Raw genomic sequence first — 24,931 nt, 5'->3', positions numbered from 1 at the left:
AATACACAAATACCACACACGTTAGTGCAACATTTGGATGAAGTAACATTTGGGGAAAATACTGCGTTTCATGAATGGCTGAGAGCCATGATAGCTGAATTAAAGCACAATTTGCCTAAAACAAACCAAAGATTTTAGTACAGACAAACTAGTGCTGAACCATATAGCATTCATAGCAATCGCAACAATTTTATGCCTTTGAAAGAAAAAGTGATCTTTCCTTTTTTTTTTTTTTAAATGGAATTCATCCTAGGTAAGCAATAAAGTAGTTCAGAAATGAGAAATCAGGACAAATGCGGTTAGATTTTTTATAAAACTCGAGGTACATGGTAAGGTGCTTGAAAGGGTGTGCGTGTGCTTATGTTTCTGTCTGGTTGTGTGTATGTTGATTTTCTAGAATACCCAGGGTGTTGAGAAAAACACTTGCAAACATAAAAACTAGAAAACAATGTTGCTAATTTTCTGTATTTAATATACAATACTTACTGCATTTGTATCCATTTTACATTTTTAGATAAAAGAAAAATATAGCTAGAAAGGTGAAGTAAACCTCGGGAAAGCAGTTTTAAATACAAAACTAATTCTTTGCCTTTTTACTTTCCAATAATTTGGGAACAACTAAAAAGAACTTGACACCGTGAAAACTTTTATTATATTGATTTTCATACTGAACCCTCAGCACCCAACAATAAATACACAACTTTGCTTTTCTTGCACTGCCAGCAGCAAAACGTTCAGTTCCAAAGGACTGTAATTCTGATATAATACAATATTGATAACCTTCTGTGTGCCTTAATTTAATTTTGCTGTATTGACACATGATTATTTTTGCAGTCAACCATCTTTACAAACTTGTAAAAGCTAAAGAATATGTTATATGGAAAGGTGCATGCTTGAAAGAGTATGCTCCGATGAACTTCAATGCAGTCAATGTAAAGTAGCCCCAGCTGAGGGTGTTCTTAGAGCAGAAAGCCCCAGAGGGCGAAATTTGGGACACAGAGCAGGCATGCAGTTAGATCAAAGGGCTTTGTTTGAAAGCTTGCAAAGGGAGCTCTAGAGTTTCCAAAGTGTCTGCATTATTTCCCAGCCATTCTGTACAGCAGAAACATACTTTTTTTCCAATGCGTATACGGTAATCAGCAGCTGTGCAAGAAGAGGAGAGAGGCTGCAAGATTTCATGGACAGCAATGGTGCAATACTTTTATATACCACAGTTTGCGTGTTGTAGCCCCTTGATGTCATATTGATGACTAAAAGGTAAACCGGTATATTTGAGTAACAGCTCAAGAAATCACTGTTGCATTTTTCTGTACCTCTGTAGGTCACACATAGGCAATTTTAATGCTGCATGCAAAGAACGTAAAGAACATGGAATAGTAATTATGAAGCACACAGAATAAAAAAAAATGATGCACCTTTAAAAGAAACAGTAACACACGCACCTTTTCATGTTTGTACCCTGATTAAAAGAACATTGTGAATTTCAAGTATGAAGTGATACAGTGAAATCATGTCCTGTGAGTAGGCATCAATGGCAATCTAGGTAGTACAGTTTGCACCGTAAGTAACTTTCCACCTTGCAAAATAAAATACTACTGGATATGTAGGTAAAGTGTCTTGAAATGCTAAAACTCGACATGCCAGCTGTTTCGCTGGCATAAGCTGATGTAATGCTGTAGAAGTCAACAGGACTATGCTGATTTTCACCAGCTGAGTATATGCCCTAAGGTGAATGAAAAAAAAATAATTCAAAACTGCTTTGCATGTTTTCCTTGAGCTATCCAATCCTAGACACCTCCAGAGCAGATTATATTCTATTACAAAAAAGGGGGGGAAAAGAGAAAAAAATAAGCCAAACAGCATTAGGGGCTGTTGTAACTTTCTGAATGTTTTTACTGTTATTTTTTGTAAAATCATGCTGAGAAATAAAGGTACTGAGACATATTTTGATTTGCTAATGGATGTTGGTGGTCTGATGTAAGATCAATAAAGTTACTCTGGATGTGTCTCAGAAGCTGTCCTCACTGTTCATAGTATTCTATAAACCTGAAAGCACAAGTTTTATTAATGCCTTTTGAGAACATAACTTATCTTGCAGATTCCGAAACCAGTATCCCGGGAGGGTTACAAACAGGCTTGACTTCATATATGTCTTGTTAACTTCATGGGGATGTGTAACATGTAAGGCAGGCACACATGGAGTGTCTGGAGCTGTAAGAACTGAATCTTATTTCTGATACATTTCTGTACCAGCATTATGCTTTTCTCCACATATCCCAATGCCACTAAGAAGTGCACTTCTGAACTTTTATATTAAAAAGTAATGAATAGAATTTTTGAGAGAAATAATGTTACTAGAGTTAAGATTTTTATCACGCGTTACCATTTATATAGTATTCTTGCTGATTTACTAAGCTTAGGTATCTTTATATAGACCTGAGCTGCCTGACGCTGAAATTTGTAGTCTTACAAGGTCAAATTCTTGGTTCAATTTAACTGTAGTCAGTGGAGTTACAACAAGAGTAAATTATGCGAAATGATTTAAAATACTTTGAAACCCCAATTCTATTTCATGCAATTGTCCATGCACCAAACAAAAATATACCTAAATTTGCTGCCTTTATGCTTTTGTTTAGCCAACAATTTTACTTAAAGCCCAGATGGGCAACTTTATCACTGCAAAAACCTTTCTTCAGTTACAAGATGCCACACAAACCTGGCCCCTGGCGTGAGCATCTGGAATCAACAGATACCTGCTGGACCTGCTACAAACAAAATAAAGCCAAAGGCAGCCTATGTAATGTTTTCTAATTTTAATTTTTCAGACGACATTCCCCCACTATGTGTAAAATTAGCTCTACAATAGCATTTCAAAGTAATCTGCTTATTCCTTTACATATTAAAACAAAGAAAAATACCCTAAAGCATAAAACCCCTACGTCTGAACACACATACTACTCTAGTTGCACAACTCAATGTACAGTATGAAGCTTATTTATATGTTGTTCTGACTGATCAAGCTTTCTGTCTATGAAACTAGCTTCACTTCAACAACCAAAATGTATGCTAAATGCAAATAAACAATAAAGCAGCAAGACTCAACTCATTTTTGGCAACTACCCTTTCACAGGACTAGTGTGTTTTCATAAGAAATAATATACTGAATTACAATAGCAATAATTTAGGTTAATGTCAAATAACTTGCAGATAAACGTGTCGACCTCTTCAATAAACACTGACCCCATTTACTGGTGTCTTGGTGCTGTTAGTAACCATGTGTCCTCACAACTACAGTCAATTACTACATGAAAGCCTTTTTCTGCAAATACTTTTTTGTGAGCTACTATACTCGCATGAGTAACCCCTCTCAGCTCTGTGGGACTGCTCAGGTGAGGTACAGTGTTCATGTGTTTGCATACATGGGCCTTCAGACTGAAGAGTATCAAGCTAGTGAGGAAATACAAATACGCACCATTACACAGAAAGTAGCAGACAGACATACAGACGAAAGCACCCTGTGATGCTTTCGGGAGTTATAATATAAACATCATTCCCAAAGTATACAGTTCAACTTCTAAGACATCATTCAGAGGGTATAATTTTCCTTTAACTAGAGACATTATACTTTTAAAGCTGTTCAAAGTAATGCAGCTAAATAGTACATTAAAAATAAAACCCATACGAGATTCAGTGGCAGATATAGACCACTTAAATGCATTGGAATGAAACGGACCATAAATACATTAATCTGAAAAGAATTTACAAAGAAATTAAAGACTGAAAGGAGAGAATAAATGGGTGCCTGTGGGCTTGGTTTCAGTGCCAAAATCATACAGCTTTGTGTAGAAAACAGATTCTATCAGAAAAATAAATGGCATCTTTATATTTTTTCTATCATCTGAAGTATTTTAAAACGTGTTTCTCACTTTGACAGAAGTGACTGCCTTGCCTGTGAAAGGTGCCTGGCTAAGAGTCCTCGAGACTCTTTCAGGCCCTGTTTCAATCGGAACCGGCTCTCATTCCTTACCAAAATGCGCTGCCATAACGTAAACTTCTGCGCACATTGCTGTGACCCTAAGTGCATTGGAGGAGCGGAGTTCAGTCTCCCCGAAAAGAGATTTTGACCACTGCGGAGAATCACAGCGAGGTTATTTAACAGCGCTGAATGCAGGGAAAGTGTCACAGATATTGAATTCTGTTTGCTGGAATCTAAACAGAGACAAATGATCCACTTGGCATTGACCACCAGAGAGTGATCCAGATTGTTAGGCAGTGCTGGCCCGCTCTAGTTTTAAGCTGTAATGCTTTTCTCTTCGCCTTATTATGCACAATAGGAAGGAGAATGGTGGTGGAGGTGAAATAAAACAAAACAAAGCTGGAAAACTACTGGGTTGCTAGACGTCTAGGGAGAAAAAGGAAAGGGTGAATCAATCTTTGCAGTCCCTTCAGCCTCCAATCTCATGACACTGCAGTCCTTCTATCATGTTATGATAGGGAACTTCAGATCAAAATGTGCAAGGCAATCAGTACTTTCAGATGAGCACATCCCCGCTGCACAGCCTCACATCCACAAACTTCCCGCCAGCGTGCCATTTCTGATGTACTTTTTGTTGTAGTTGCAACCCATAGGTACAGCCACCTTTGTCACAAGGGACTCCAAGATAAAGTCCCTGCAAGAGATCATGATGAATTTTGGGTCTTGCTGGAAGAAGACTGAGAAGCACTTCTTATTTAACTAGCACTCTGCAGACCCAGGCTACATTTTGAACCCAGTTTGTTGGGTTTTTTTCCATCACCGATGAAGAGTGATTGTTTGAGATGATACATCATCATCCACCTGGAATAAAACACTTCGTCTTTTCCCACAGTCATCCCTTCTGTGTAGTGAGAGAGCTTTCTTAAGGGAGTTTCTACAACGCTGCTTTTTAAAGTGCAAAAAAGTCAACTGTCATAGAAACAGTAAGCACACTGTCCCCTGTACATCCTGGACAGACTTTTCCTCGGGACAATATATTATAGGCTAAGGTCCATCAGTGCCTAGTGCTTGTGGCAGGGCTCTGTACTCAAAACTGCTGTAGCAAAAAGCAAAGGAACGAGCTTGATTGCCTGCATGCATCCAAATCATCTTGAGAGTTGGGGACCTTCACGTAAGGAAGAACTGTTTCATAGTTGCTCTGCCTCACACTGGGAGGAAACCTCTCCCTGGGAATAGTGGTCTCGGGGAAGGGGAAAGAAAGGGGGGTAAGCAGCAGGAGGCTGGCATTGCTAGTCTTGTTTGTATCCGTTAAAACCTTCTGTGTAACAGAAGCATCATTGGCTGCTCTTACAAACATGTACATCACAGACAGTTGTCCAGGGATCTTCTATACTTAGTAAATAACCTTCGGAATCAAAAATCGTTTGGGCTGCTCCAACACATTATGTTCACTCTAATCTATTCTAGCTCATCTCTTTGCTAGAACCAATGAGTGTAAAAGAAGCACACACTTTGCCATATTCGACTGTAGTATTTCCCAGTTCCTGATGAGAAGCAAGGAAAAATCTATAGTACAAATCATTGGCTGCCTGCAGACTGAGGGGCTGCAGATTCACAAGGCAGTAATTTAGCTCACAGCTTCCTAAGTGGCCGTGGAAGTATCAGCAGGGTCAAGTGACAGGTAATTAAATGTCACCGCAGTAAGAGGAAGCAGGGTGTTGAGAACCTGTTGAGGAGTGGACTCCCCAGGGCTTCTTTCACAGTGTCACAGTAGGATGAGCCAGGATAAGGAAAGATCTGGCCACAGCGTGAGTGGCTGGGTGATCTATCACCATATGCATTTAACATGCCAGAGAACGACTGCGTAGAATTGGAGGTTTCCCCTCCCTGGAACTGTGAAATTCGTCTCTGTGCCAAGCCTAGCTGCTCACGCCTAATGGAAGGACCACAATTAGGCGCTCTGTGCCAACACCTACCCAGCCACCCACACACATGGACTAAACATAACAAAATGCTGTACAGGCCTGCTATTCTGTATTTTTGGAGGTGGCATAACAATAGCTAACGGTAGCTGTCAGGTTCACACAGCAGCTCAGAAAGCTCCATTCCTGCTGTACAACCTACGAAAAAACTTTTTTTTCGATGGCAGATAGTTCTGCAGTATTATTTACACTGGGTGTTGGACAGACTTGCTAGGCTCCCAGACTTGCTCCCGTAAGATAGCGAACCACCTGGACTGAACCAGCAAAACTTGCATATGAATAATCTTACCAAAATCCAAGTGCTCGAAACCATGCCATTTTGGATTGCCAAAGGATTTTCGATTCGCGGCAGGAGTCAGCTCACAATGCGCCACGATATTGCACACTAAGGGACACTGTTGGTGACTCTCCTGCATTAGAGCGGTACATTCTCCATGTCTGCAGCTGAACTACGGGCAGTGTCTGCCTCGCCAGCTTAATCTGCTCTCAAGTTGTCTCATAAGACTGGGTTGTTTTTTTTTTATATAACTAGACAGAAAAACCTCTAGCTTCTGCAAAATCTGATTTAAAAAACAGAGCTGTTGCTATGTTGAAAAACTGCACTGGAACTCTTGATTTGAGTTGGCATTATAAATGCCTGGAACTAAAATCCTGTGCAATAGTCTTGCTTTATCATCTTACGCTTATGACAGTGAATGACAGGAGAACACTACACTTCTACTTAACTTTCCCACATATTCAAATTCACTTGCCAAAATTGTCCTGAACTCTCCTAATCTCTACCCAGTTTTGCTATCTTTGCAGCTCTTTACAATTTTCCTCCCTCATCTAGCTACTCAAAATTGATCCTGATGTTCGAGAACTGTTTGTTGGTTTGGTTTTTTTTTGAAAGGCTGAGGATTTGCATAATATGACATACGTATGAAACATGAAATAAGAGGAAAGGCTGCATATTGTAGAACATTAATTACAAACTCCTTAGGAGTAATTGCATGAAAGAAGCTGGCGGTCTGGAAAATTAATTTTCTGTTCAGTGGCAGAGACAGGGCTCTTTGGCTGGGTTTAACATGAGCATGTCAATGGGAGCAAGAATCCATGTAAACACTAGAAAATGTGTTTTCTTCTGGCACGTGTATGGGTTTTAAGGTGCAGAAAGCTAAATAGTGTGGATGCCAATTTAGATCGCTCAAAAATGGACAGTGAGCTTGACAGCTTTACAGCATATCCATGTAGACATCACCGAAGTAAATCACAAGTTAAACATTACCTGTTTTCCCTTCTCCTTTCAGTCAAATAGTATAGATTGCTTTAGTGCAAAGGAACATTAAAATGGTAGTTAGAATAAGTTCATATTTGGATGCTTTTCTTCCATAAAACCCTATCAACTTTGCAAGGTCAGTGAAAAAGTATCAGTTTCAATGCATATTTAATACACATTGTTTGTATTTACATTTTTCACATTATAAATACGCTCCTTTTCACTTATCCCAACAATATTTTCCCAATGGTTCCTTAAAATCTCCTTTTTAATCTTTACTAATTGTCAGTTGTTTCTTTTTTTTAAAAAGAAGGCAATATCTTTTGTCTGATCTTTTTTGGAATCAAAAAAATCTGCTCTACCACGATCACCCAGTATCAGAATATCCCTAGCAGAATCTCTTCTTACTTTCTCTAGCCATGCAAAGATCTCATTGACATTGGGCTGGATGAAGCCCACCAGTATATTCTAACACAGTTAAAACATTTCATCTGAACGAAAAAGTGCCATATGGTTAGGGAGTTTGGGTTTATCTTAGTTGTTTTGCACAGTCTTTCAGTGAAGGCTGGAAATCTGAATATTGCAGAAGCTCTCAAAGGACTTTGTTTAAATCAAAGCAAATTTTCCATTAACTTTACTCACAAAGCAGCCTTGGGCTTTTCTGGCCAGAAAGGAAAAGGCTCATCTAGGCATGGTGCTGGCTAATTTCAGCTTCCGCTGAACACATGAAGAATTGATGGTATCTGCTTGGCCTTGCAGAATCAATTTTGAGAAGGAGTTCCTATTTGATTCAGTTCTGTTTGGGTCTTTAGCACTGTCTGAATTAAAAACATATACATAATTCTTCAGGAATATTTTTAATGGAAAAATATAGCAGTTTCAAAATTTTGAGTGTTACAGCTAAAAGAACGATTTTTAGCTGGTTTCTGCAAGAACCTAATGAGCCATTTTTATACTATCCGTGCACACTACTCCTAAGTGTTTTTATGGTTCTTATATTGTGTATGTATTGCATATCAGTATGCAATACTTGCTAAGCTTCAAACTAAAGGGAAGAAATAACACTTGGCAAAAGTATATTTGTCAGTTCATATGTCCGCATCTTTCTTGTTTTAATGGCCTAGTTTGTTTAATTCGATGAGAAAGCTTCTTATTGTTTTACATAAATTACTCGGATTTGATGGTTACAAAGTCTGGTCCAGAAACTAGAATTATTTCACAGCTATTATCTAACAATTTGCAAAACAAAGAGATATAATAAAATAAATAGCTCACAAATAAAACGCCTATCTGAGTTGTAAAGCCTGCAAGACTGTTAAAATTGTAGCTGTGTTTTTGCACACCTGAACTGTACTTGCACAAAAAACCTGGATATGAAAATGAAACATGGAAGGTTAAATATACAAAATCCCGTTTACTTTTCTGGAGATTGTTTCTGATTTTTTTCTTCATGGCAAGTAATCTTTATACTGCAATATTTAGTAATCAAAAAGAAGTAAAAGTGATAGCTTATTGACAGTCAGTTACTGAAGATTTCAGTATATAACATGTTATTATTCTCTGTGAAAGTAAAAATACATTTCTTAAATTTTCCCAAACAGCTGCAGTTTGGAAAAATGTTTTTTCTAATAGACTAATTTCAAGAAAACCATTTACACATTAAGAGCAGTGTGAAATCCTGTTAACATCAAAAAAGATCTTGATATTTAGACGCAGTTTTGTAGCAATAAAATAAATATGTTAGATTCCTAAGCTTGTGGTCAATTCAAGCTTCAAGCATAACACAACAAAATCACTCTAATAGCCTAGTATCTTCTAATTCACATTGTATATAAAAATCAATCTATTCCTGAAACTACTGTATACGAAAAATACTAGCAAAGTGGTTCTACAGAACAGAGTTCTTAGAATAAACTTCCTCATTAGTCAGCCGTGTCTTATACATGGAAGATAATTAATTTACATGACCTTTTAAACCAAACTGTGTGGTTTATGATTCATATACATATTTGACAACTGATGCGTTTTCAGTTGTGAGTCAGATAAGTGCTCCAAGTTTGTTGGCTAAAAGACCAAACCAGCATGTTTTCTCTTCATTTTCCCTATCAAAGTTGACCTAATACCTAACAGCAGAAAGAATTATACGTATAATAAAAGATGCTTCTCAAAGACAGTGAGTGAACCTGTGAAAAGTAGCACGGCACAGTATTTTCTTCTTATTCACCAAAGCAACCATTGAGTATAAAAACCACGTAAGAGGTACAATGCTGGATACCGCCCCCCATGCGGGAGATGCTCAAATGCTACAACTTACTGACCTCTTTCATGTAAAAGGCTCTGTACACATAGCACCAAATTTCAATATTTTGCAAACATGACGTCTTCATTTTTTTGGTGTGTTTTAGGACAGAACCAGCAGAGAAAGGTACTCTAACTTTTACCATTGTGGACTAATAGGTTGAAACAAACCTGGAGTGTGGGCACAGCCTACACAGAAATATGCACAAACCCTATTTTTAGAATTTTACTTGGCACACAGAAGGCAAAACTAAGGGTGAGCAAGGAGGTTGCACAAAGAGATTCTTTTTTAATCATCGGTTCTTGGCTGCTAGGCTAAAAGAAGCAACACTTGCTAATAGGGACACAGGGGACACTGACACTGTAGCTGTTGAAAATTTGGAAGAATCTAGTTAGAAATAGCACCTGTGAGCGTCACCGAAACCTGTTTCGATAAGGCAGCTGAAGGAGAAGAACGGGAAAGCTAGAGTGAGCGTGGAGACAGGGTGAAGAGAGAAAAGGGCTGCTCCAGGTGTGTTGCTATGGTTCAGCACTCAGCACTTCACTAGTTGCCTTTGGTGATTTTTTTGCTTGGCTATTTGGTCTGTTTTTCCTGCAGAATTATGCAGTAGTGATAAAAAAAAAAAAAGGTTGGTGGGAGATAGAAATTGCTCCTTCCGTTACTTGGAACACCTTGTTCTCTGCTGAGAAGAGCACAGTGCCTGCTTGGGCCTGGGTGCTCTAGGAGCTAAACAGCTGTACTTATTTTTAATACATTTTCTGTTATTTTGTTATTCAGTGGGTTTTAGATGCTGTTGAACTGCTCCTGTAGAACACATACAGGCATAGTTATTGCTAAGAAGAATTGCACTCTCAAGTCTTATTTAAAGGGTGCATGAAGAGTTTTCATCACAGTCTGGAACATGCGTATCCAGGAGCACTTTCTTTTTCACCTATACAACTCCTATGTCCTACACACATGGCAGTAATGCGTAAAGGTACTCAAAGACTAGAACTGTAACAGTAAAATAAAAAGAGCAAGGGCATGGGCTCGTGCACAATCCCACAGTTGCCTGTACTGTCTAATTATCAGCATGATTCCTGGCATGATTTTAGCCAGTGCCAGCACTTTGCCCAGCCAGAGAACAGGATTTCTCAGTTTACTAGTGTAAGTGAAGCCCCACGGTTTGACAGGGAAGACTGGAATAAGAGTCAGTCTATGATGTGTCAAATGGAATTTCTTCCTAAAGAGATTTCGAAAAGAAGGTAATTTGAAAAGTCATTGGTCCTTTGACTCTAGGCCCTGCCCTTGCTACCACAAGGACTCCATTAGATAAATCTTTTTCCCAACCCTGCCAAGACAGAACTTATATTTCTTTTTTTGTCCCTGCCATTCCCACTGGAAGGATGTTCCAGAACGTGATCGTTAGTGCAGCCCTTCTCAAGCTGTTCTCCTGACACTCCCATTTATAACCTGATCCTATATTAGACAACATACAGCACCACGTTGCAGAAACTCTGCTTCTGATTCCATAAGCCAGCCCCTGCTTTTCTCTGCTGCTCTCTGAGCTCTCCTTCTGATACTACAGATTGGGAAATACTGCTTCAGTAATTAACTTCCTTATGATTTCCATATTCTCATTAGTTTTTGGGCCAACACTAACCTTTGGCTTAAAGTGTCCTCTTTGCTTCTTTTTGTTTTATCCTAATAAGCTACCTACATTCAGCAATCGTATTCTCTTCTAGCCTTTGCTTAGCTATGCTTAATACAACAAGCTCTTCTAACATGGAACAGATACACATCTCTGTCTGAGATTTCTGAGCCTAATTTGAAAATACCCCCTCCTCCCCTACATTTTCACCCTATGTTAGTTGTGGGAGAGCTCTGGGAGAGCTCCCTGAGAGCTGCTGGAAAGCCACATCAGCTGAATGCCCTGATAAAGTACGCATGATAGCTCGGTGCTAGGTAAAATGTGGCATGTTTTTAAAAGTGCTGAACTGTGTAGAAAACTTTTCTCTATCACTGTGGCAAGATTCTCTCGAATTTTCTCTCTGTTGCTCTAATTAGTGTTTAAAAATGGTTAGCAAAAATTTCAGTCTCGCCCATGCTTTTCTATGAATGTTAAAACCTATTCATACACCAGCCCATTGACCCATGGAGGATTAGGGCTGGGGCAACACCAGTGCAGTGGGTTCGCAATTCCCCTTGGACGGAGGAACAGAGAGAATGACAGAGGCCAGGCCAAGATTAGAGGGTTGGCTGCCGTGACTGCTTCCCTGGCCTTCAGCTTGCCGCTCACGAAGCTTCCAAAATTCTTGCGTTACGCATCTGTAGCATCTCTGTGTGCAGACGCCTCGTGCATGCTCTTGCCAGGCCTAATTTGCTGCTTGCCTGTTCATGCTGGTAGGTTTTGCATAGGCATCATTCTGGGCATGAAGAAAAGCACAGGCCACTGCATGCATGTGGTCCTTTTAAAATCTGGCTTATTTAAAACAGACCTAATTTAACCATATGTCGCATACTTATGTGTCTAACAGTAACAAAAAGCTTTATCCAAGAGACAGGTGAGATCCACTGACTATCCTAGCAATGGTACACATCCCGGACAGTGCAGCTACCTGAAACAGAGTTAACAGTGAAGTTAGCCACAACAGCCAGTCTATCACAGGACTGAGAAACCTGCCAGGGAGACGGCTACAAGTTCCCGTGCCACCGCTGGAAAAATTATATTGCTCAACTCACTGCTAAGGACCTGCTTCTGCCAAGCATGCTGTGAATGAGGATATAACGCTGGCTCACTGGCTAGACAAGATGAAATAGAGATGAGGAAGAGAGAAGCCTAAGGGACTATCCAGGAGTAAGCAAAGCTAGCTGCCTCGCTTATCTTCAGTTATACTGCAATAGTGTATATTTATGGTTTTATGGTAAGGGCTAACTCGTTGGACCAGTATTTTCCCCCAAGTCATATCCAGGTAAATGTGCTAAAGTCATGCTAGGGAACAGCTTTTATGGATTTAAAATATTTCTTTTTTTCCCAGTACAGTATTAAAAAAATAAAAGCTTCTTTTTAAAATACTGAAAATATATTTTAGTTAAGGTAAAAATACTAAATATAAAACTTTCATGTAATATTTAAAATAACTGTGCTATAAAGGCATGTGAATTGCTTAGTTATTTTGACATTCAATAATGGCACATTAATCCTAGTGGAGAAGCACGTGCCAGTATACCCACATGGTGGTTTAGGAGAGAAGCTCATGCATTTCTGCATAGGAAACAAGTCTGCTTAATAAATGACATCTGAGGGATTTTGAGACAGTAACGTTCATGCACTTGGGATGCATGGGGGGCTGTTGCAGGTAAGGCAGCGTAGTATACAGCATACAGTTCGGTACAAATACAGCTATAGGATTCTCTGCTTCTGAACTGGAAATATTTTTTCTATTTTCCTATTTGGCTGATAATCGGAACAGGTTGAAGGCGAAAATCTGTATTGATTTTCATTGGCTCTGCTCATGTCTTTGAGCTGCATATCAGAAAATTTGGAATGAGATAAAGAAAATGTGCTTGCAGCCGTTTCCAGGGAGGAGTGATGGGTTAGACGATGGGCTAGAATGTGCCTGGATTTCAACACAAACTGACCGTTTGGAAACCAAAAGAGTCTTTAAGAACAGGAATCTAGAAGTTTTTAAAAACACTTGTTCTTTGCAACTTGCACACAAACGTAGCTAGGTAATAACTTGTTTGTGTATGAAAAAACCTAAAAGTTGAGACATTTATTATGATCACCATCATTGCTGTTGTTTTTATAGAACGATGAAATGATAAAATAATCCATCCCAGTTTTCAAGTGGGGAAGCACCTGCATATATGCTATGGATGAACAGTAGCTGGATGTATTAATGCATGTATCAGTTAACTGCAGGTTGCAGAGATCTGATACTTCAATGCCATTCTTTAAATATCATTGTAAGAGATCACATAATAACAATAATAATAATAATAATAATAATAATAAAAGTACCAAATCATGCTTCAGCAGCTAGAGAGAGAGATTGCATCGTGGTTTGGCAGTGAGTCGATCATCCTACTCCACACTGGCAGCATTCAATATTAAAAGGATAAAATGGCAGCAAAACCGGTCAGCAGCTTCTCTTCGTCTGGAGTTTTCCCAGGTAGATAAACAAAACAAAAACAAAACAAAACAAACATAAAGCTGCAATGGGAGCAGGTCAAAGCCCTGGCCCTTGCGTTGCTCTGATGAAAGTAAACTGGATTGATTTCCTTGGATAAGCACGTCACAATCCCAAAATAAAAGATAAGTGCATAAAACCTCCAAATAATGATCTTCGCTAGAACAGCTATGTGGTTTGTATGGGACAGTGGCCTTGTCAGCTACATGTCTTGTTCATTTATGGTTCATCTTCAGTCAGCATTATGATGCATTCACCTCACTGGAGTTTTGGCTGGATGACATGTGAGAGTCCAGGTTCTCCTTGCATTTCTCCAGATCACGGAAATATGGGTGAGAGAGGGCAACATAGGCAGATATTCTCTTGGCTGGATTGAATGCTAAGCATTTCTGTAAGCATGAAAAGAAGTTGGTTTTAACTAAAACGTACAGTTAGCAGTGCTAAATTGCATATATACATTCATGCATGCCACCTTCAATATATGATCAGTATGAGACACAGCAGGGTCTCAGTAGGTGCTGCACGATAAGTTGACCATCCATATTAAAACAAGCAGTGGGATCATAGTATGTGAATATGGCATCCCCAAAGCTAATAGAAAATAACAAGTTAGACAATTCAACTACTCATAGTTTAGGAAATCCCAGAATTGAGGGTGTTTTGGGTTCACATGCAGAGGACACCTGTCTCACAGACTGCAGGGAACAACTGTTCACGAACAACTTTTGAATCCCCTCAGTGTTCAATGCACTGTTCTTTTCTGGTTATAGAAATATGGATGGCGTCATAATGTACAGGTTCATTTCTATACTCAGCATTTCTATAGGTCTTGGGACTTTGACTTTATAGCCTTTGTATGCTAATGTTTTGTGTTCAGTTTCTCCCCCTTCTTCCTAGTTGTACTTTGGCTTCTTTCCAGATCCTTATCTCAGCCTTTGTCCAGCCAGCACTGAAATCTCTCCTATAGCCTTGCTTTTTATACCTCGTTCTTCTTTTTTCCCCTCATTCACCTCCAAATAGTATTCTTCCTACTATCCTTGTCTAACCACTTCCTACTCCTACTTTCTTTTCTTCTATCAGAATTTCTACCATTTAACTTCTGAAATTTAATTCAGTGACTTCCTGTCCTACTCTCCCCTTTCATCTGTGGCTCCCAGTTCTCAGCTCTTTGCCTAACAGGAACAGCCTCCCTTCCCACCTCACCTTCTAGGCAGAGACATTTGTCTTCTCCCTCCCTCCCATCATGCCTCACACTCACTGAGCTCTCTGCCATATTTTATTCCTTGTTGTTCCCTGAATCTAATTCTGGTCCCATGTCTAGCTTCCATTTCCAGGCTGCCTGCAAGCACAACAGATGTGTTTCTCCCCTGTCATTTCAAGTGTCCAGATGTAGTTCAGCTTACTGCAGCTGGGAGCTGCAGTCATAAGGACAATGGAGGACTATCTGCTGTTCTGTAGAGATGCTGTTGGTCAGAGACAGCAGTTCCTGAAGGGATGCAGCAAGTCTTTCAAGAGTTCCACTGAGCCCACTCTACCGAGCCCATGTGAACCAAGATCTTTTAAAGGCTTCCAGAGAACAAATTCAGCTAGATTTCAACAAGCATGGCAAAAGGCAAACTGAGGCAAGGCCATTCCCTATATTCCATGCCAAGACTGAACTTCAGGGCTGAGGTTTATAATGTATCTATAAAAATGATGGAAATGAAATAATTTCATTGAATTCAGTGGTACCAGTTGTACCAGCACAATTTGTTTGCTTCTGTTCAATCCTGCCATTTGTAAGAGGCAACAACTGGTGAATTCCAAATCTCAAGTTTTCAGCATTCAGTAGAAGGCACGCAGATGTAATCTGCTTCTACAGACTATTTTCTGCTTTATACTGGGTCCACTATACCATGAAAAATGGTAGGTCAGTTTTTGTACTCACATCAGGCTTATACTTTAAGAATGGCTGAATCAGTGGCCCAGCAGTGGTCAGTACTGAGGATCTAAGCATAAGGTCTAAAGACAGGTCAAACAGGTACTTCCCTGACACAGTTTTCTAGTTTCTAAGTGTTCCCAGCTCTGCCACCTCCTGAGCCAAAGGTGATGTCTTTGTGCTGATGTTTCACAGATTTACATTAATCCGTCTACCTACTTTTGAGCTTTTCTTTAATAACTCCATTAAATGGAAACATAAATGTCTCTTGGCATGTTGCGTGCATGATGGGAACTATCAGTCATGCAGCTTGGAGAAAAACAAATAGAAACTCACAAGAAGCAAGTCTTTGCCCAGTTCATCAATATCTGGTACAAATTGTTCAATAGGTTGTGCAGGTCTGGAAGTGAAAGCATTTCTCGGAAGGGCAACGTCGTTAGGCCAGTCCTCTTCTTCTGGGAGTCCAATTACACTGTGAAAGAAAAAACTTAACGTTAGGTCTGAACATTTATGCAGTCTCACCTTTATATTGATTATACTGAGTGGCAGTTTACTTTATAAGTCTTTTTATTTAAATGAGATTAATTGTACAGTAGTGCACTGATCTCTGTTAATAGAGGCTGATGAGTATAGGTCCTCAGCGTGCTTGGTAGAAATCATTCTGTGGCCAGCACAATTTTCTGGCCTAGGTCTCAATTTTCTGAGGCTTTTTGTTAAAAAAGGGCTGAGTGCTTTGGAAGAAAGTTGCTCAGCTCTTGACTGGATGGTGCAACATATGTTGCTCCAGGATGATTAAAAGCAGTAAGTTTCAAAGGGGAATTGCATGCAAGGATCTTTATTCACAAGAATAGGGACTGAGAGAAGAGTGTGGGTCAAGAAGAGGGTAAGGCAATAAAAGGGATGTTTCATAATGCTTCAAAGCTCTGTGCAGTAATTGTTGCCCAAATTTAAACAATTTATTTGCTTCACAATACAGATTTTAAAGTATCAATTCAGAAGTGGCAGAGGAGTTGAGTGTCTTTATGTTTTTACTTTCAATGGTATTTTAGTTCTTCTTTACCCTTTAATAGAATATTTTAATTTCTTTTTATATTTTTTCTTTATTCTTTAAATTCTAGAAGATATTTGTATTTATTAAATAATCATGCTAAGGTTTAAAACCCAGATAAATGAAATAGTAGGTAAACCTCCAATGATGAATCATGTCTCATACATATCATGTCTAAATCTGATGCTAGTATTTGTGGGGTTGAAACACCAGTTTCTGATGGAAATTGTGGAAAAGACCATACATTACTATTCAGGTTTCAGGGAAAAATCAATTTTTACAGCCTGTAAAATCGAGATTTTTAATGGAAACGCTGACAGGGTAAGAGAAGAAGGAACATGAGAAAAGGTCACTAAAATACTTGGGTCTGCACTAAGCCCAATGCCACTAGGGAGCAGCATCGACCTTTCTTCTTACTGAGGTTGGTAGTAAGCCTGGGTGAGGCCATGGGCCAAACACTTTGATGTAAATCATAGGTCACCTCAGTGAACTTAGTGGAATTACTCCACCTCTACCTACATGGATTTTTAGATTATAATTTGGCTCACCTAAAATACCTCCGAAAAATACTAGGTCCTCAAAACAACAGCATGGCCAGAAAGACAAAGCAATTAAATTCTCAGGACAATTTAATTTTACTACATCTGAAGACATCACAGTTCTTGGGAAATGAGAAGTTAGATCTGTATGAAAAAATGAATTTGACTTTTATCACCACAGGTGGAGGTATGAGGCAACTCCCTTGGCCATGGGGGTTAAAGCCATGTGATTAGCTGTTTGAGCATCTGGACCCGTATTAAATATAACACAAATAGCAGCACCACAGGAAGATGAGGGAGTTAGATGTTTTAAATAACAATGAAGTTTAACCTGCCATTCAAATGTGTTTGGTTAGTCCCAGGTTTTTTACATTTGCATGGGAGAGAGCATGAACAGGGCAGAATGAGCACAGGCACAGGCAAAGCTAACAAAAAGAAACAAGGAGGCAGCCTGTTGGACAGCTAGGGTGGACAAGACCAAGGGTGGAAAGGAGAGACATTTTTAGTCACACACTCACGTAGTACTCAAAACTCTTAATAATGATTGTCTGAGTAGATGCCCTCACTCTGGTCTGGTAGCACTACCACTTCAGTGACTAAGTTTGGGAGTATCTTGGATGAGTTTCACCTCCTGCCAAAGGTTCAGGCCTGGTCTTGAGAAACGCCGAGTACTTTCCACTCCCATTGATCACAATGGGGACAAGTCTGCTCAAACCATTGCAGTGTTTAGCCTGAAATGTATGAGGATATCCCACATGCTGATGGTGTCCTGGAAAAGCAGGAAATTGTTTTGGGCCACCTCCGAGGGATTTACCCTCAAACGTGGTGGAATTTTACCTGATGCAAATCAGAACGCACATGTAAAGCAAAGGTAGACCACAGCCCCATTATCTGAAAGAATGCATCAGTCCAGATTGCATGAAAATCCCGAAACTACTTTCTGTTCAAATTAGTCTGCAGAATGAGTCACTACTGTAGAAAGAAACAATCCTCCTACAAGAAGAGCTATGCCTAACTGTAGGGGGTTCTCCAGCTGTGAAAACACAAAATAAACACTATTTAGCATAACCCCCCCAGAACCCAAGAAAGAAACTTTCAAACTTTTTAAGGAGAACTGCACAAAAGAAGCAAAAACAAACTTTCTCTTTAAGTAGATGTGTAATAAGGAATTTCTTCTAAAATTAGCACGGCATTTTCCCTTCTTGATGAATTCTTTTCTGCACAGGTAATCTCGGCCCCTAGGGATGGAAAGATCCCTGTCGGAGGCTGCTGCTAGCAGCTATGCATTTAATCCTAGCCCAGTTAATTTTGATTTTTCCCCTTAAATGTCATGAACAAATCAAAATCCTTAAAAAAATACAGCTATGTCTTTTTTAATTATAAAATATGTTGTATGTATCAAAACTGTCTTCATTTAATAAAGCAGAATATTGTAGGACTAAAGGAGTAGCTTTGGCAGAAGAAGAAAAAGTAAACTTTAAGGACTGATTTTTCTGGATTGGGCAGGAAGAGCTATTCAGCGCATGACAAATTAACCACGCAAGTGAGTCACATACACTGGTATGGTATGCAGGAAAGGGAAGTCAACTGTGTGAAATCAAGACCTGCAATTTAGGAACCTCATATTAAATAATGAAAATGCTTAGAAACAGATCTGTTATGATTTGAGAACTGGAAAAATGATTAAACAGAAAAATTCATTATTTATTCCGTTTAAGCTCTTCTCCCTAGAAATTTTAGTATCTTCTTTTTGGAGTATCTTCAAGAGAACAATATTTCAGCCTTCTCTCTCTCTCACACTCTTTGCCTATCTATTTATTTCATCCAGATCCCTGGATCCCTGCAGCCCCTCCATATGAAAAGGGAAGACAGAGGTGCAGACACAAATGGACGTTCATTCCCTGGAGTGGGACCAGCCCTACGTGGCTTTGATTTCCTAAGTGCATCATACGTACATCAGATCTTAAATTTACACGGTTCTTATAAATTCAGAAACATTCCTTGCTCTGAAGAGCTTTTACAAGAAAAAGTGATACAATCCTACTTAATTATCACATTGGTAATATCAATAACTTAATTTTTTGTTTTTTAACTAAGAACATATTTTGGAAGAGAATTATTCTACCTCAGAGAGTTTAGAGCTTCCCCAACTCCTCAATGTATTTGATATATCTGAAGAAGAAAACCACACACTCCTAGAACTGTAAAATGGTTTTAAAATAAAGCCAATTAGTTCATCTCTGACAAAGCACATGTTAAAATGCTGATATTCCTTCTGTTCTCAGCTACCTTCCCAACCAAAATATGTACTGTTAATTATTTTAACAGGCTACACAGTTTATTTTCAAAGCTAAAATATTTTCTTATGTACAGAAGTCTTTTCTGCAAAGAAGCTGTAATTGTCTTAGCGATTTCAGTTTAATAACAATTTTAAAGTATTCTAATATTGTTTTCTGAAATACACAAAGAAATTGCTGAAAAATAAAGCCTCTGCATCTGTTTATGTGAAGAGAATCTCTTGGATCTAACAGTTTAGGAATATGCATGAACAATACATACACAATATGTTTAAGAGATTTAAAAAGCCTGGAACAGAAGTCTCTCATAACTTCCTGATGATGGCTGTTAGTTCTGCAGAACTATATTCCATGTTGCTTCCTCCTCCCACTCTGACACAGAATACACGGAAATATCATGTTGCATACGGTAGCAATAGGAAATATGTTCTAGGAATACTTCGCTCTAGTCACATTATTGCATTAAAAACACAGTGTTTCAATGTTAAACAGATATCGACATGATGCAACTAGTTACTACTTACTCAAAGATTTTTCCTAGCTGATCAACATCTGAATTTCCACGGAAGAGTGGTCTGAAAGAATAAAGAAATATTTTTAGGATGTGACTTGCTTAAATTCATGTGAATTCATATTTGTTATTGACAGCTGCCAACATTGGGTGAAAACGTGTTATTTTTTTTGAGACCTCGCTTCTTCTGCCTCCAAGTTTTATCCAGTCTGTGAGTGTACCTTTCAAGTTTCTACTAAAACTGATAAGGGGACAGATGAGACATGTTTTTGAACATGCTGCTTCTGAAAATTTAGATGCATCCTTTAGCATGCATGAAATAACTTTCTATCAACTAAGACTATCCTATGAATTATATCATTAACAAAATAGTTTTAACTATAAAGAACATACTTAAATAGCTGTTTAGAGAGACAAAACTGTAGTGAATGTCATGCAATTCATTAAAACATAATAAAATTGGAGATTATTTATTATGGATATAAATGAAAAAAAATATTGTATATTGTATATTGGAAATGTGCTCCTAAGTTTAAGGGGTCAAATACATGACAATGGATTTATGAAGGTCTGTAAAGAATGGGGTGTGAAACGGTACAGAATTTACCTTGAAGGAGAGGAATACTTCTGCTGCATAAATAAAGATATGTTCAGGAAAGAAACAAATTAATAGGCTTAATGTCCAAAGGCTTTCAGAAAAAACAGTGACTAAAAATATTTTCAGAGAGTGGTATACACTTTTTCTTTTCAAAGTGCAATTTAAAATATTTTCACTCATCATTTATAAAATACTATCACCCTATAGTGCCTAATTAAATTTTGAAATTTGGATTTGTATGGCTGTATGGCTTGTATTACAGAATCACAGAATCACAGAGCGGTAGGGGTTGGAAGGGACCTCTGGAGATCATCTAGTCCCACCCCCCTGCTAAAGCAGGATCACCTAGAGCAGGTTGCACAGGATGGCGTCCAGGTGGGTTTTGAATATCTCCAGAGAAGGAGACTCCACAGCCTCTCTGGGCAGCCTGTGCCAGTGCTCGGTCACCCTCACAGTGAAGAAGTTTTTCCTCATGTTGAGATGGAACTTCCTGTGTTCCACTTTGTGCCCATTGCCCCTTGTCCTGTCGCTGGGCACCACTGAAAAGAGTCTGGCCCCATCCTCTTGACATCCACCTTTTAGATATTTGTAAGTATTGATCAGATCCCCTCTCAGTCTTCTCTTCTCCAGGCTTTAAACAGCCCCATCTCTCTCAGCCTTTCCTCATACGAAGAGATGCTCCAGTCCCCTCAACATCTTTGTAGCCCTCCCTGGACTCTCTCCAGTAGTTCCCCATCTTTCTTGAACTGGGGAGCCCAGAACTGGATGCAGAACTCCAGATGTGGCCTCACCAGAGCAGAGTAGAGGGGGAGGATAACCTCCCTCGACCTGCTGGCCACGCTCTTCTTAATGCACCCCAGGATACCATTGGCCGCCTTGGCCACGAGGGCACATCGCTGGCGCATGGAGAGCTTGTTGTCCACCAGGACCCCCAGGTCCTTCTCTGCAGAGCTGCTTCCCAGCTGGTCAGCCCCTAACCTCTACTGGTGCTTGGGGTTATTCCTCCCTAGGTGCAGGACCCTACACTTGCCCTTGTTGAACTTCATCAGGTTCCTCTTCGCCCAACACTCCAGCCATCTTTGTGTTGAATTCAGTAAGGTGTGATCAACAGTGCAATTTTATGTTTAAATTCCCAAGACATTCCAACAGATTACTGATGGATGATTAAGGATCCAGACAAAAATGAGGGCATCTGTGAAGATCAGGCCCCAGACGTTGCGTACCATTTTGGTTCAACAAATGGTAGGTTACTCAAGAAACACAATTCAGAGACACTGCAAACTGAGATACTAATTTGGGTCAACTGATAGCCAGGCTGCCCCCCTCTTCTGGAGCACTGTCGTGGTTTAATCCCAGCCGGTGACTAAGGACCACACAGCCCCTCGTTCACCCCTCCCCCACAGTGGGATGGGGGAAAATGGAAAAAAACTTGTGAGTTGAGATAAAGACAGTTTAATAGGATAACAAAGTAAGATATTAATAAAAAATAAAACAAGTGATGCACAAATGCAATTGCTCACCACCTGTGGAGAAAAAACCCCCACCCGGATGCCCAGTCTGTTTCTAAGCAGCGATCCTGCCTCCTGGCTAGCCTCCCCAGTTATATACTAAGGATGAGGTTATATGGTATGGAATATCCATTTGGCCAGTCTGGGTCAGCTGTCCCAGCTGTGTTCCCTCCTAATTTTTTGTGCACCCCCAGCCCACTTTTGCTGGTGGGGTGGTGTAAGATGCAGAAAAGGCCTTGGCTCTGTGTAAGCACTGCTCAGCAATAGCTAAAACATCCATAAGTTATCAACACTGTTTTCAGCACAAATCCAAAACACAGCCCCATACCAGCTACTATGAAGAAAATTAACTCTATCCCAGCCCAGACCAGCACAAGCACAGCTCTCGGAGTACAGCGCATGCAATAAACTTACAGTTATGGTTTCCAAAACTGTTCAACTGAGACCTGATGACTTAACAAGCAATGCATATTCCCATGTTTTCAGTGGCAGCTTTTAGTTATGGAGAAACGTAATTTCTCCTGCCTTTCTCTGCATACTCCTTTTCTCCTGTCTGATACAGGTCCTTAAGAGCAGTGATAACCAAAGACATTATTTCACTGTTGCTCTTCATAGGAGAAGACCTCTCCCATCTACACTGGCAGAAAAAGGAGTACTCAGTTATTGTCCTTGCCCTCTCATTGCCCATACACAGGAGCAGGTGTAGGACCTGGATCTCATTTTGCTAACCATGAGTTAATTCTGAAAAATGGCTCTTTACATCTTGACACTCTCACATAGACAATAGAGCTCTATGTCACTGCCTATCTTGTGGGTCCACACCAAATACAGTAAGCAGACCCAGATCACTGTGACATTTCTCAGTTAGACATAATGATGTCTTTAGCAATCTGTGCCACCAAGAAAAAGAGCAGAGCAATAACTGGAAGACATGCTGACCATCTTTGATGAACTAAACATGCATTTTGTCTCCTTCATGTTTGCTGCTATTCAGGTCATGTCGTATCAACTTACACTGCAAACTGCTTTGTGCAGGGACATTGAGAGAACAATTTCATCAAGTCCAATTTGAAAGCATACGACATCAGATTGAAACTGACGGGGTAAAATGCAGTAGCCTGTTACTTGTCCATAAAGGGCTTGATTTATTTTGATTCTGAATAAACCATAAATAATGGTATGCACTGCTTCCCAGATATACGTGATATTTACTAACTGCAGCCTCTTTGACAAGACCATTTCAACTCATACTTAGAGCTTTCTGTATTTTTTTAAGCTTTAAGGCATCCAGCAATACTGGCTTCTACAAAAAAACAAAGCTTAAATTCACTCAGACAGGAGCATCTACTCCTGCTGTAAGTTTCAAGTCTGATTTTCAAATTGGTCAGTCGCTAAAATCCTAGTATTGTTCGTGGCAGCAGACACACTCCACATCTTCCAAAGTCAGACAATATGACAACCTTAGACATTTTTTGGAATGACTGCTTAAAATTATTACCATACGGTTAATTTGAGTATTTAAGTTTGGCTCCAACATTAGAATATTGCTGCCCTTTAAACTAACAGAATCTACACAATCAAATAATCCTACCCATGCAAATGGAAAGCTGATTTAATGTTTTAAGATGTGTGCTGAACCTTGCGTTAATGTGAAAGTTTGGCAAAGTCAGCCTTGTTCGCAAATCACCTTAGGCAGTGTCATGCCAAAACAAGTATGATTCTTGGGATTTTTAAGGGAGGTTTTTCCCATCATTGCTGCTGTCTCAGATCCACTAAGGGCTGAAGCAAGAATTTAAATTCTTTTGAATATATAATTATACAAGACAAGGTGACCTTCCAACATACTTTGATATTTCATCATAATGAAGTGTTATTAATTCATCTTTCAGCCTCCTATCCATCCCACCATCATGACTACAACAGAATGCCAACTCCAGGTTAGGCACCACTAATGAAATGAAATTTGCCTCATGAATTTTGGCTGGAGGTTCAATTGGAATATTGGACGGATGATTGGGGAAGTAGATCCACTTAATCAGCAGCTGTATGAAGATCTCGTCTCACATTTTGGCACTAGTAATGACTTGCCAGCACTGCAAATCCAGTACATAAAAACTCTCACCTCAAGCCAATTCTTTTTCTAATTCTGTTCTTAAAGGTGGACATCAGGTCTCCCAGTGCCACTGAACTGGGAGCACAGTCAGTAGCCACAGAAATGTAGAAGTTCACCTTTGTTCTTGGTATCTTTCACTTGACTCACTCACCCACTCACTCCCTGAGGTTTATTTATGCAAGCTCAATCCAGAAGTCCTTACTTGGGGATATGTTCTCCTCTCTGTGATGATAATCTGTGTAAGACTGGTTAAACTCCAAGAGTATGATTTTGTATAATTCCTTCTTTTTTCCCCAGGAAAGGCATGAAGCTGGGTTTGTCTCCTGTGGCAGAAGATGCAAGTCTGTCCTCTGACTTCAAAGAACTCCTAAAATCTGTGTGTATGGGTGTCTCAGGAAAGAGGGATATTCCAAAGGAGGAAAGGGATCCATGGGGATACACTTGCCTTTTGTGTGGTTCCTTGATCCTCTCAACCTTCCCTGACTTTGCTTGCTACCAAATCCATACTCTGAGGGCTCCAACACCATTGCTGTTACAAAACACACACTTGAGTAGGGAAGAAGAGGGGATGAAAAGACTTACAGTGCACCTAAGAGATTTAATTTCCCTATTTGCTCAAGAAGTCTAAGATGTTGTTATGACCCCATAATTTCCATTTCCTATTTTTGTTGGGTTTTGCTTCTTTGACTTTTTGGGAAGAGGGGAGAGGGGA

General features: G+C 39.6%; 1 protein-coding gene across 2 annotated transcripts in view; it reads right to left on the bottom strand.

Annotated features, from left to right (window-relative positions):
• Positions 1–24,931, bottom strand: part of CDK6 (cyclin dependent kinase 6) — a 146,097-nt gene that overhangs the window by 1,719 nt on the left and 119,447 nt on the right. The window contains exons 6-9 of one of the 2 annotated variants that reach the window (XM_054816212.1): positions 20,014–20,064; positions 15,942–16,077; positions 13,519–14,076; positions 631–8,034 (exon numbers count right to left, since the gene is read on the bottom strand). In XM_054816212.1, coding sequence (XP_054672187.1) covers positions 13,930–14,076; positions 15,942–16,077; positions 20,014–20,064 — 334 coding nt within the window. In that variant the 3' untranslated portion in view covers positions 631–8,034; positions 13,519–13,929. Of the gene's footprint in view, positions 1–630; positions 8,035–13,518; positions 14,077–15,941; positions 16,078–20,013; positions 20,065–24,931 lie in introns of those variants that run through there. The other variant, XM_054816213.1, reaches the window with a different exon arrangement.

Source organism: Grus americana, chromosome 2 (genome assembly GCF_028858705.1).
Source record: "Grus americana isolate bGruAme1 chromosome 2, bGruAme1.mat, whole genome shotgun sequence".
Lineage (NCBI taxonomy): Eukaryota > Metazoa > Chordata > Aves > Gruiformes > Gruidae > Grus > Grus americana.
This window is presented reverse-complemented; position numbering and strand designations above follow the sequence as displayed.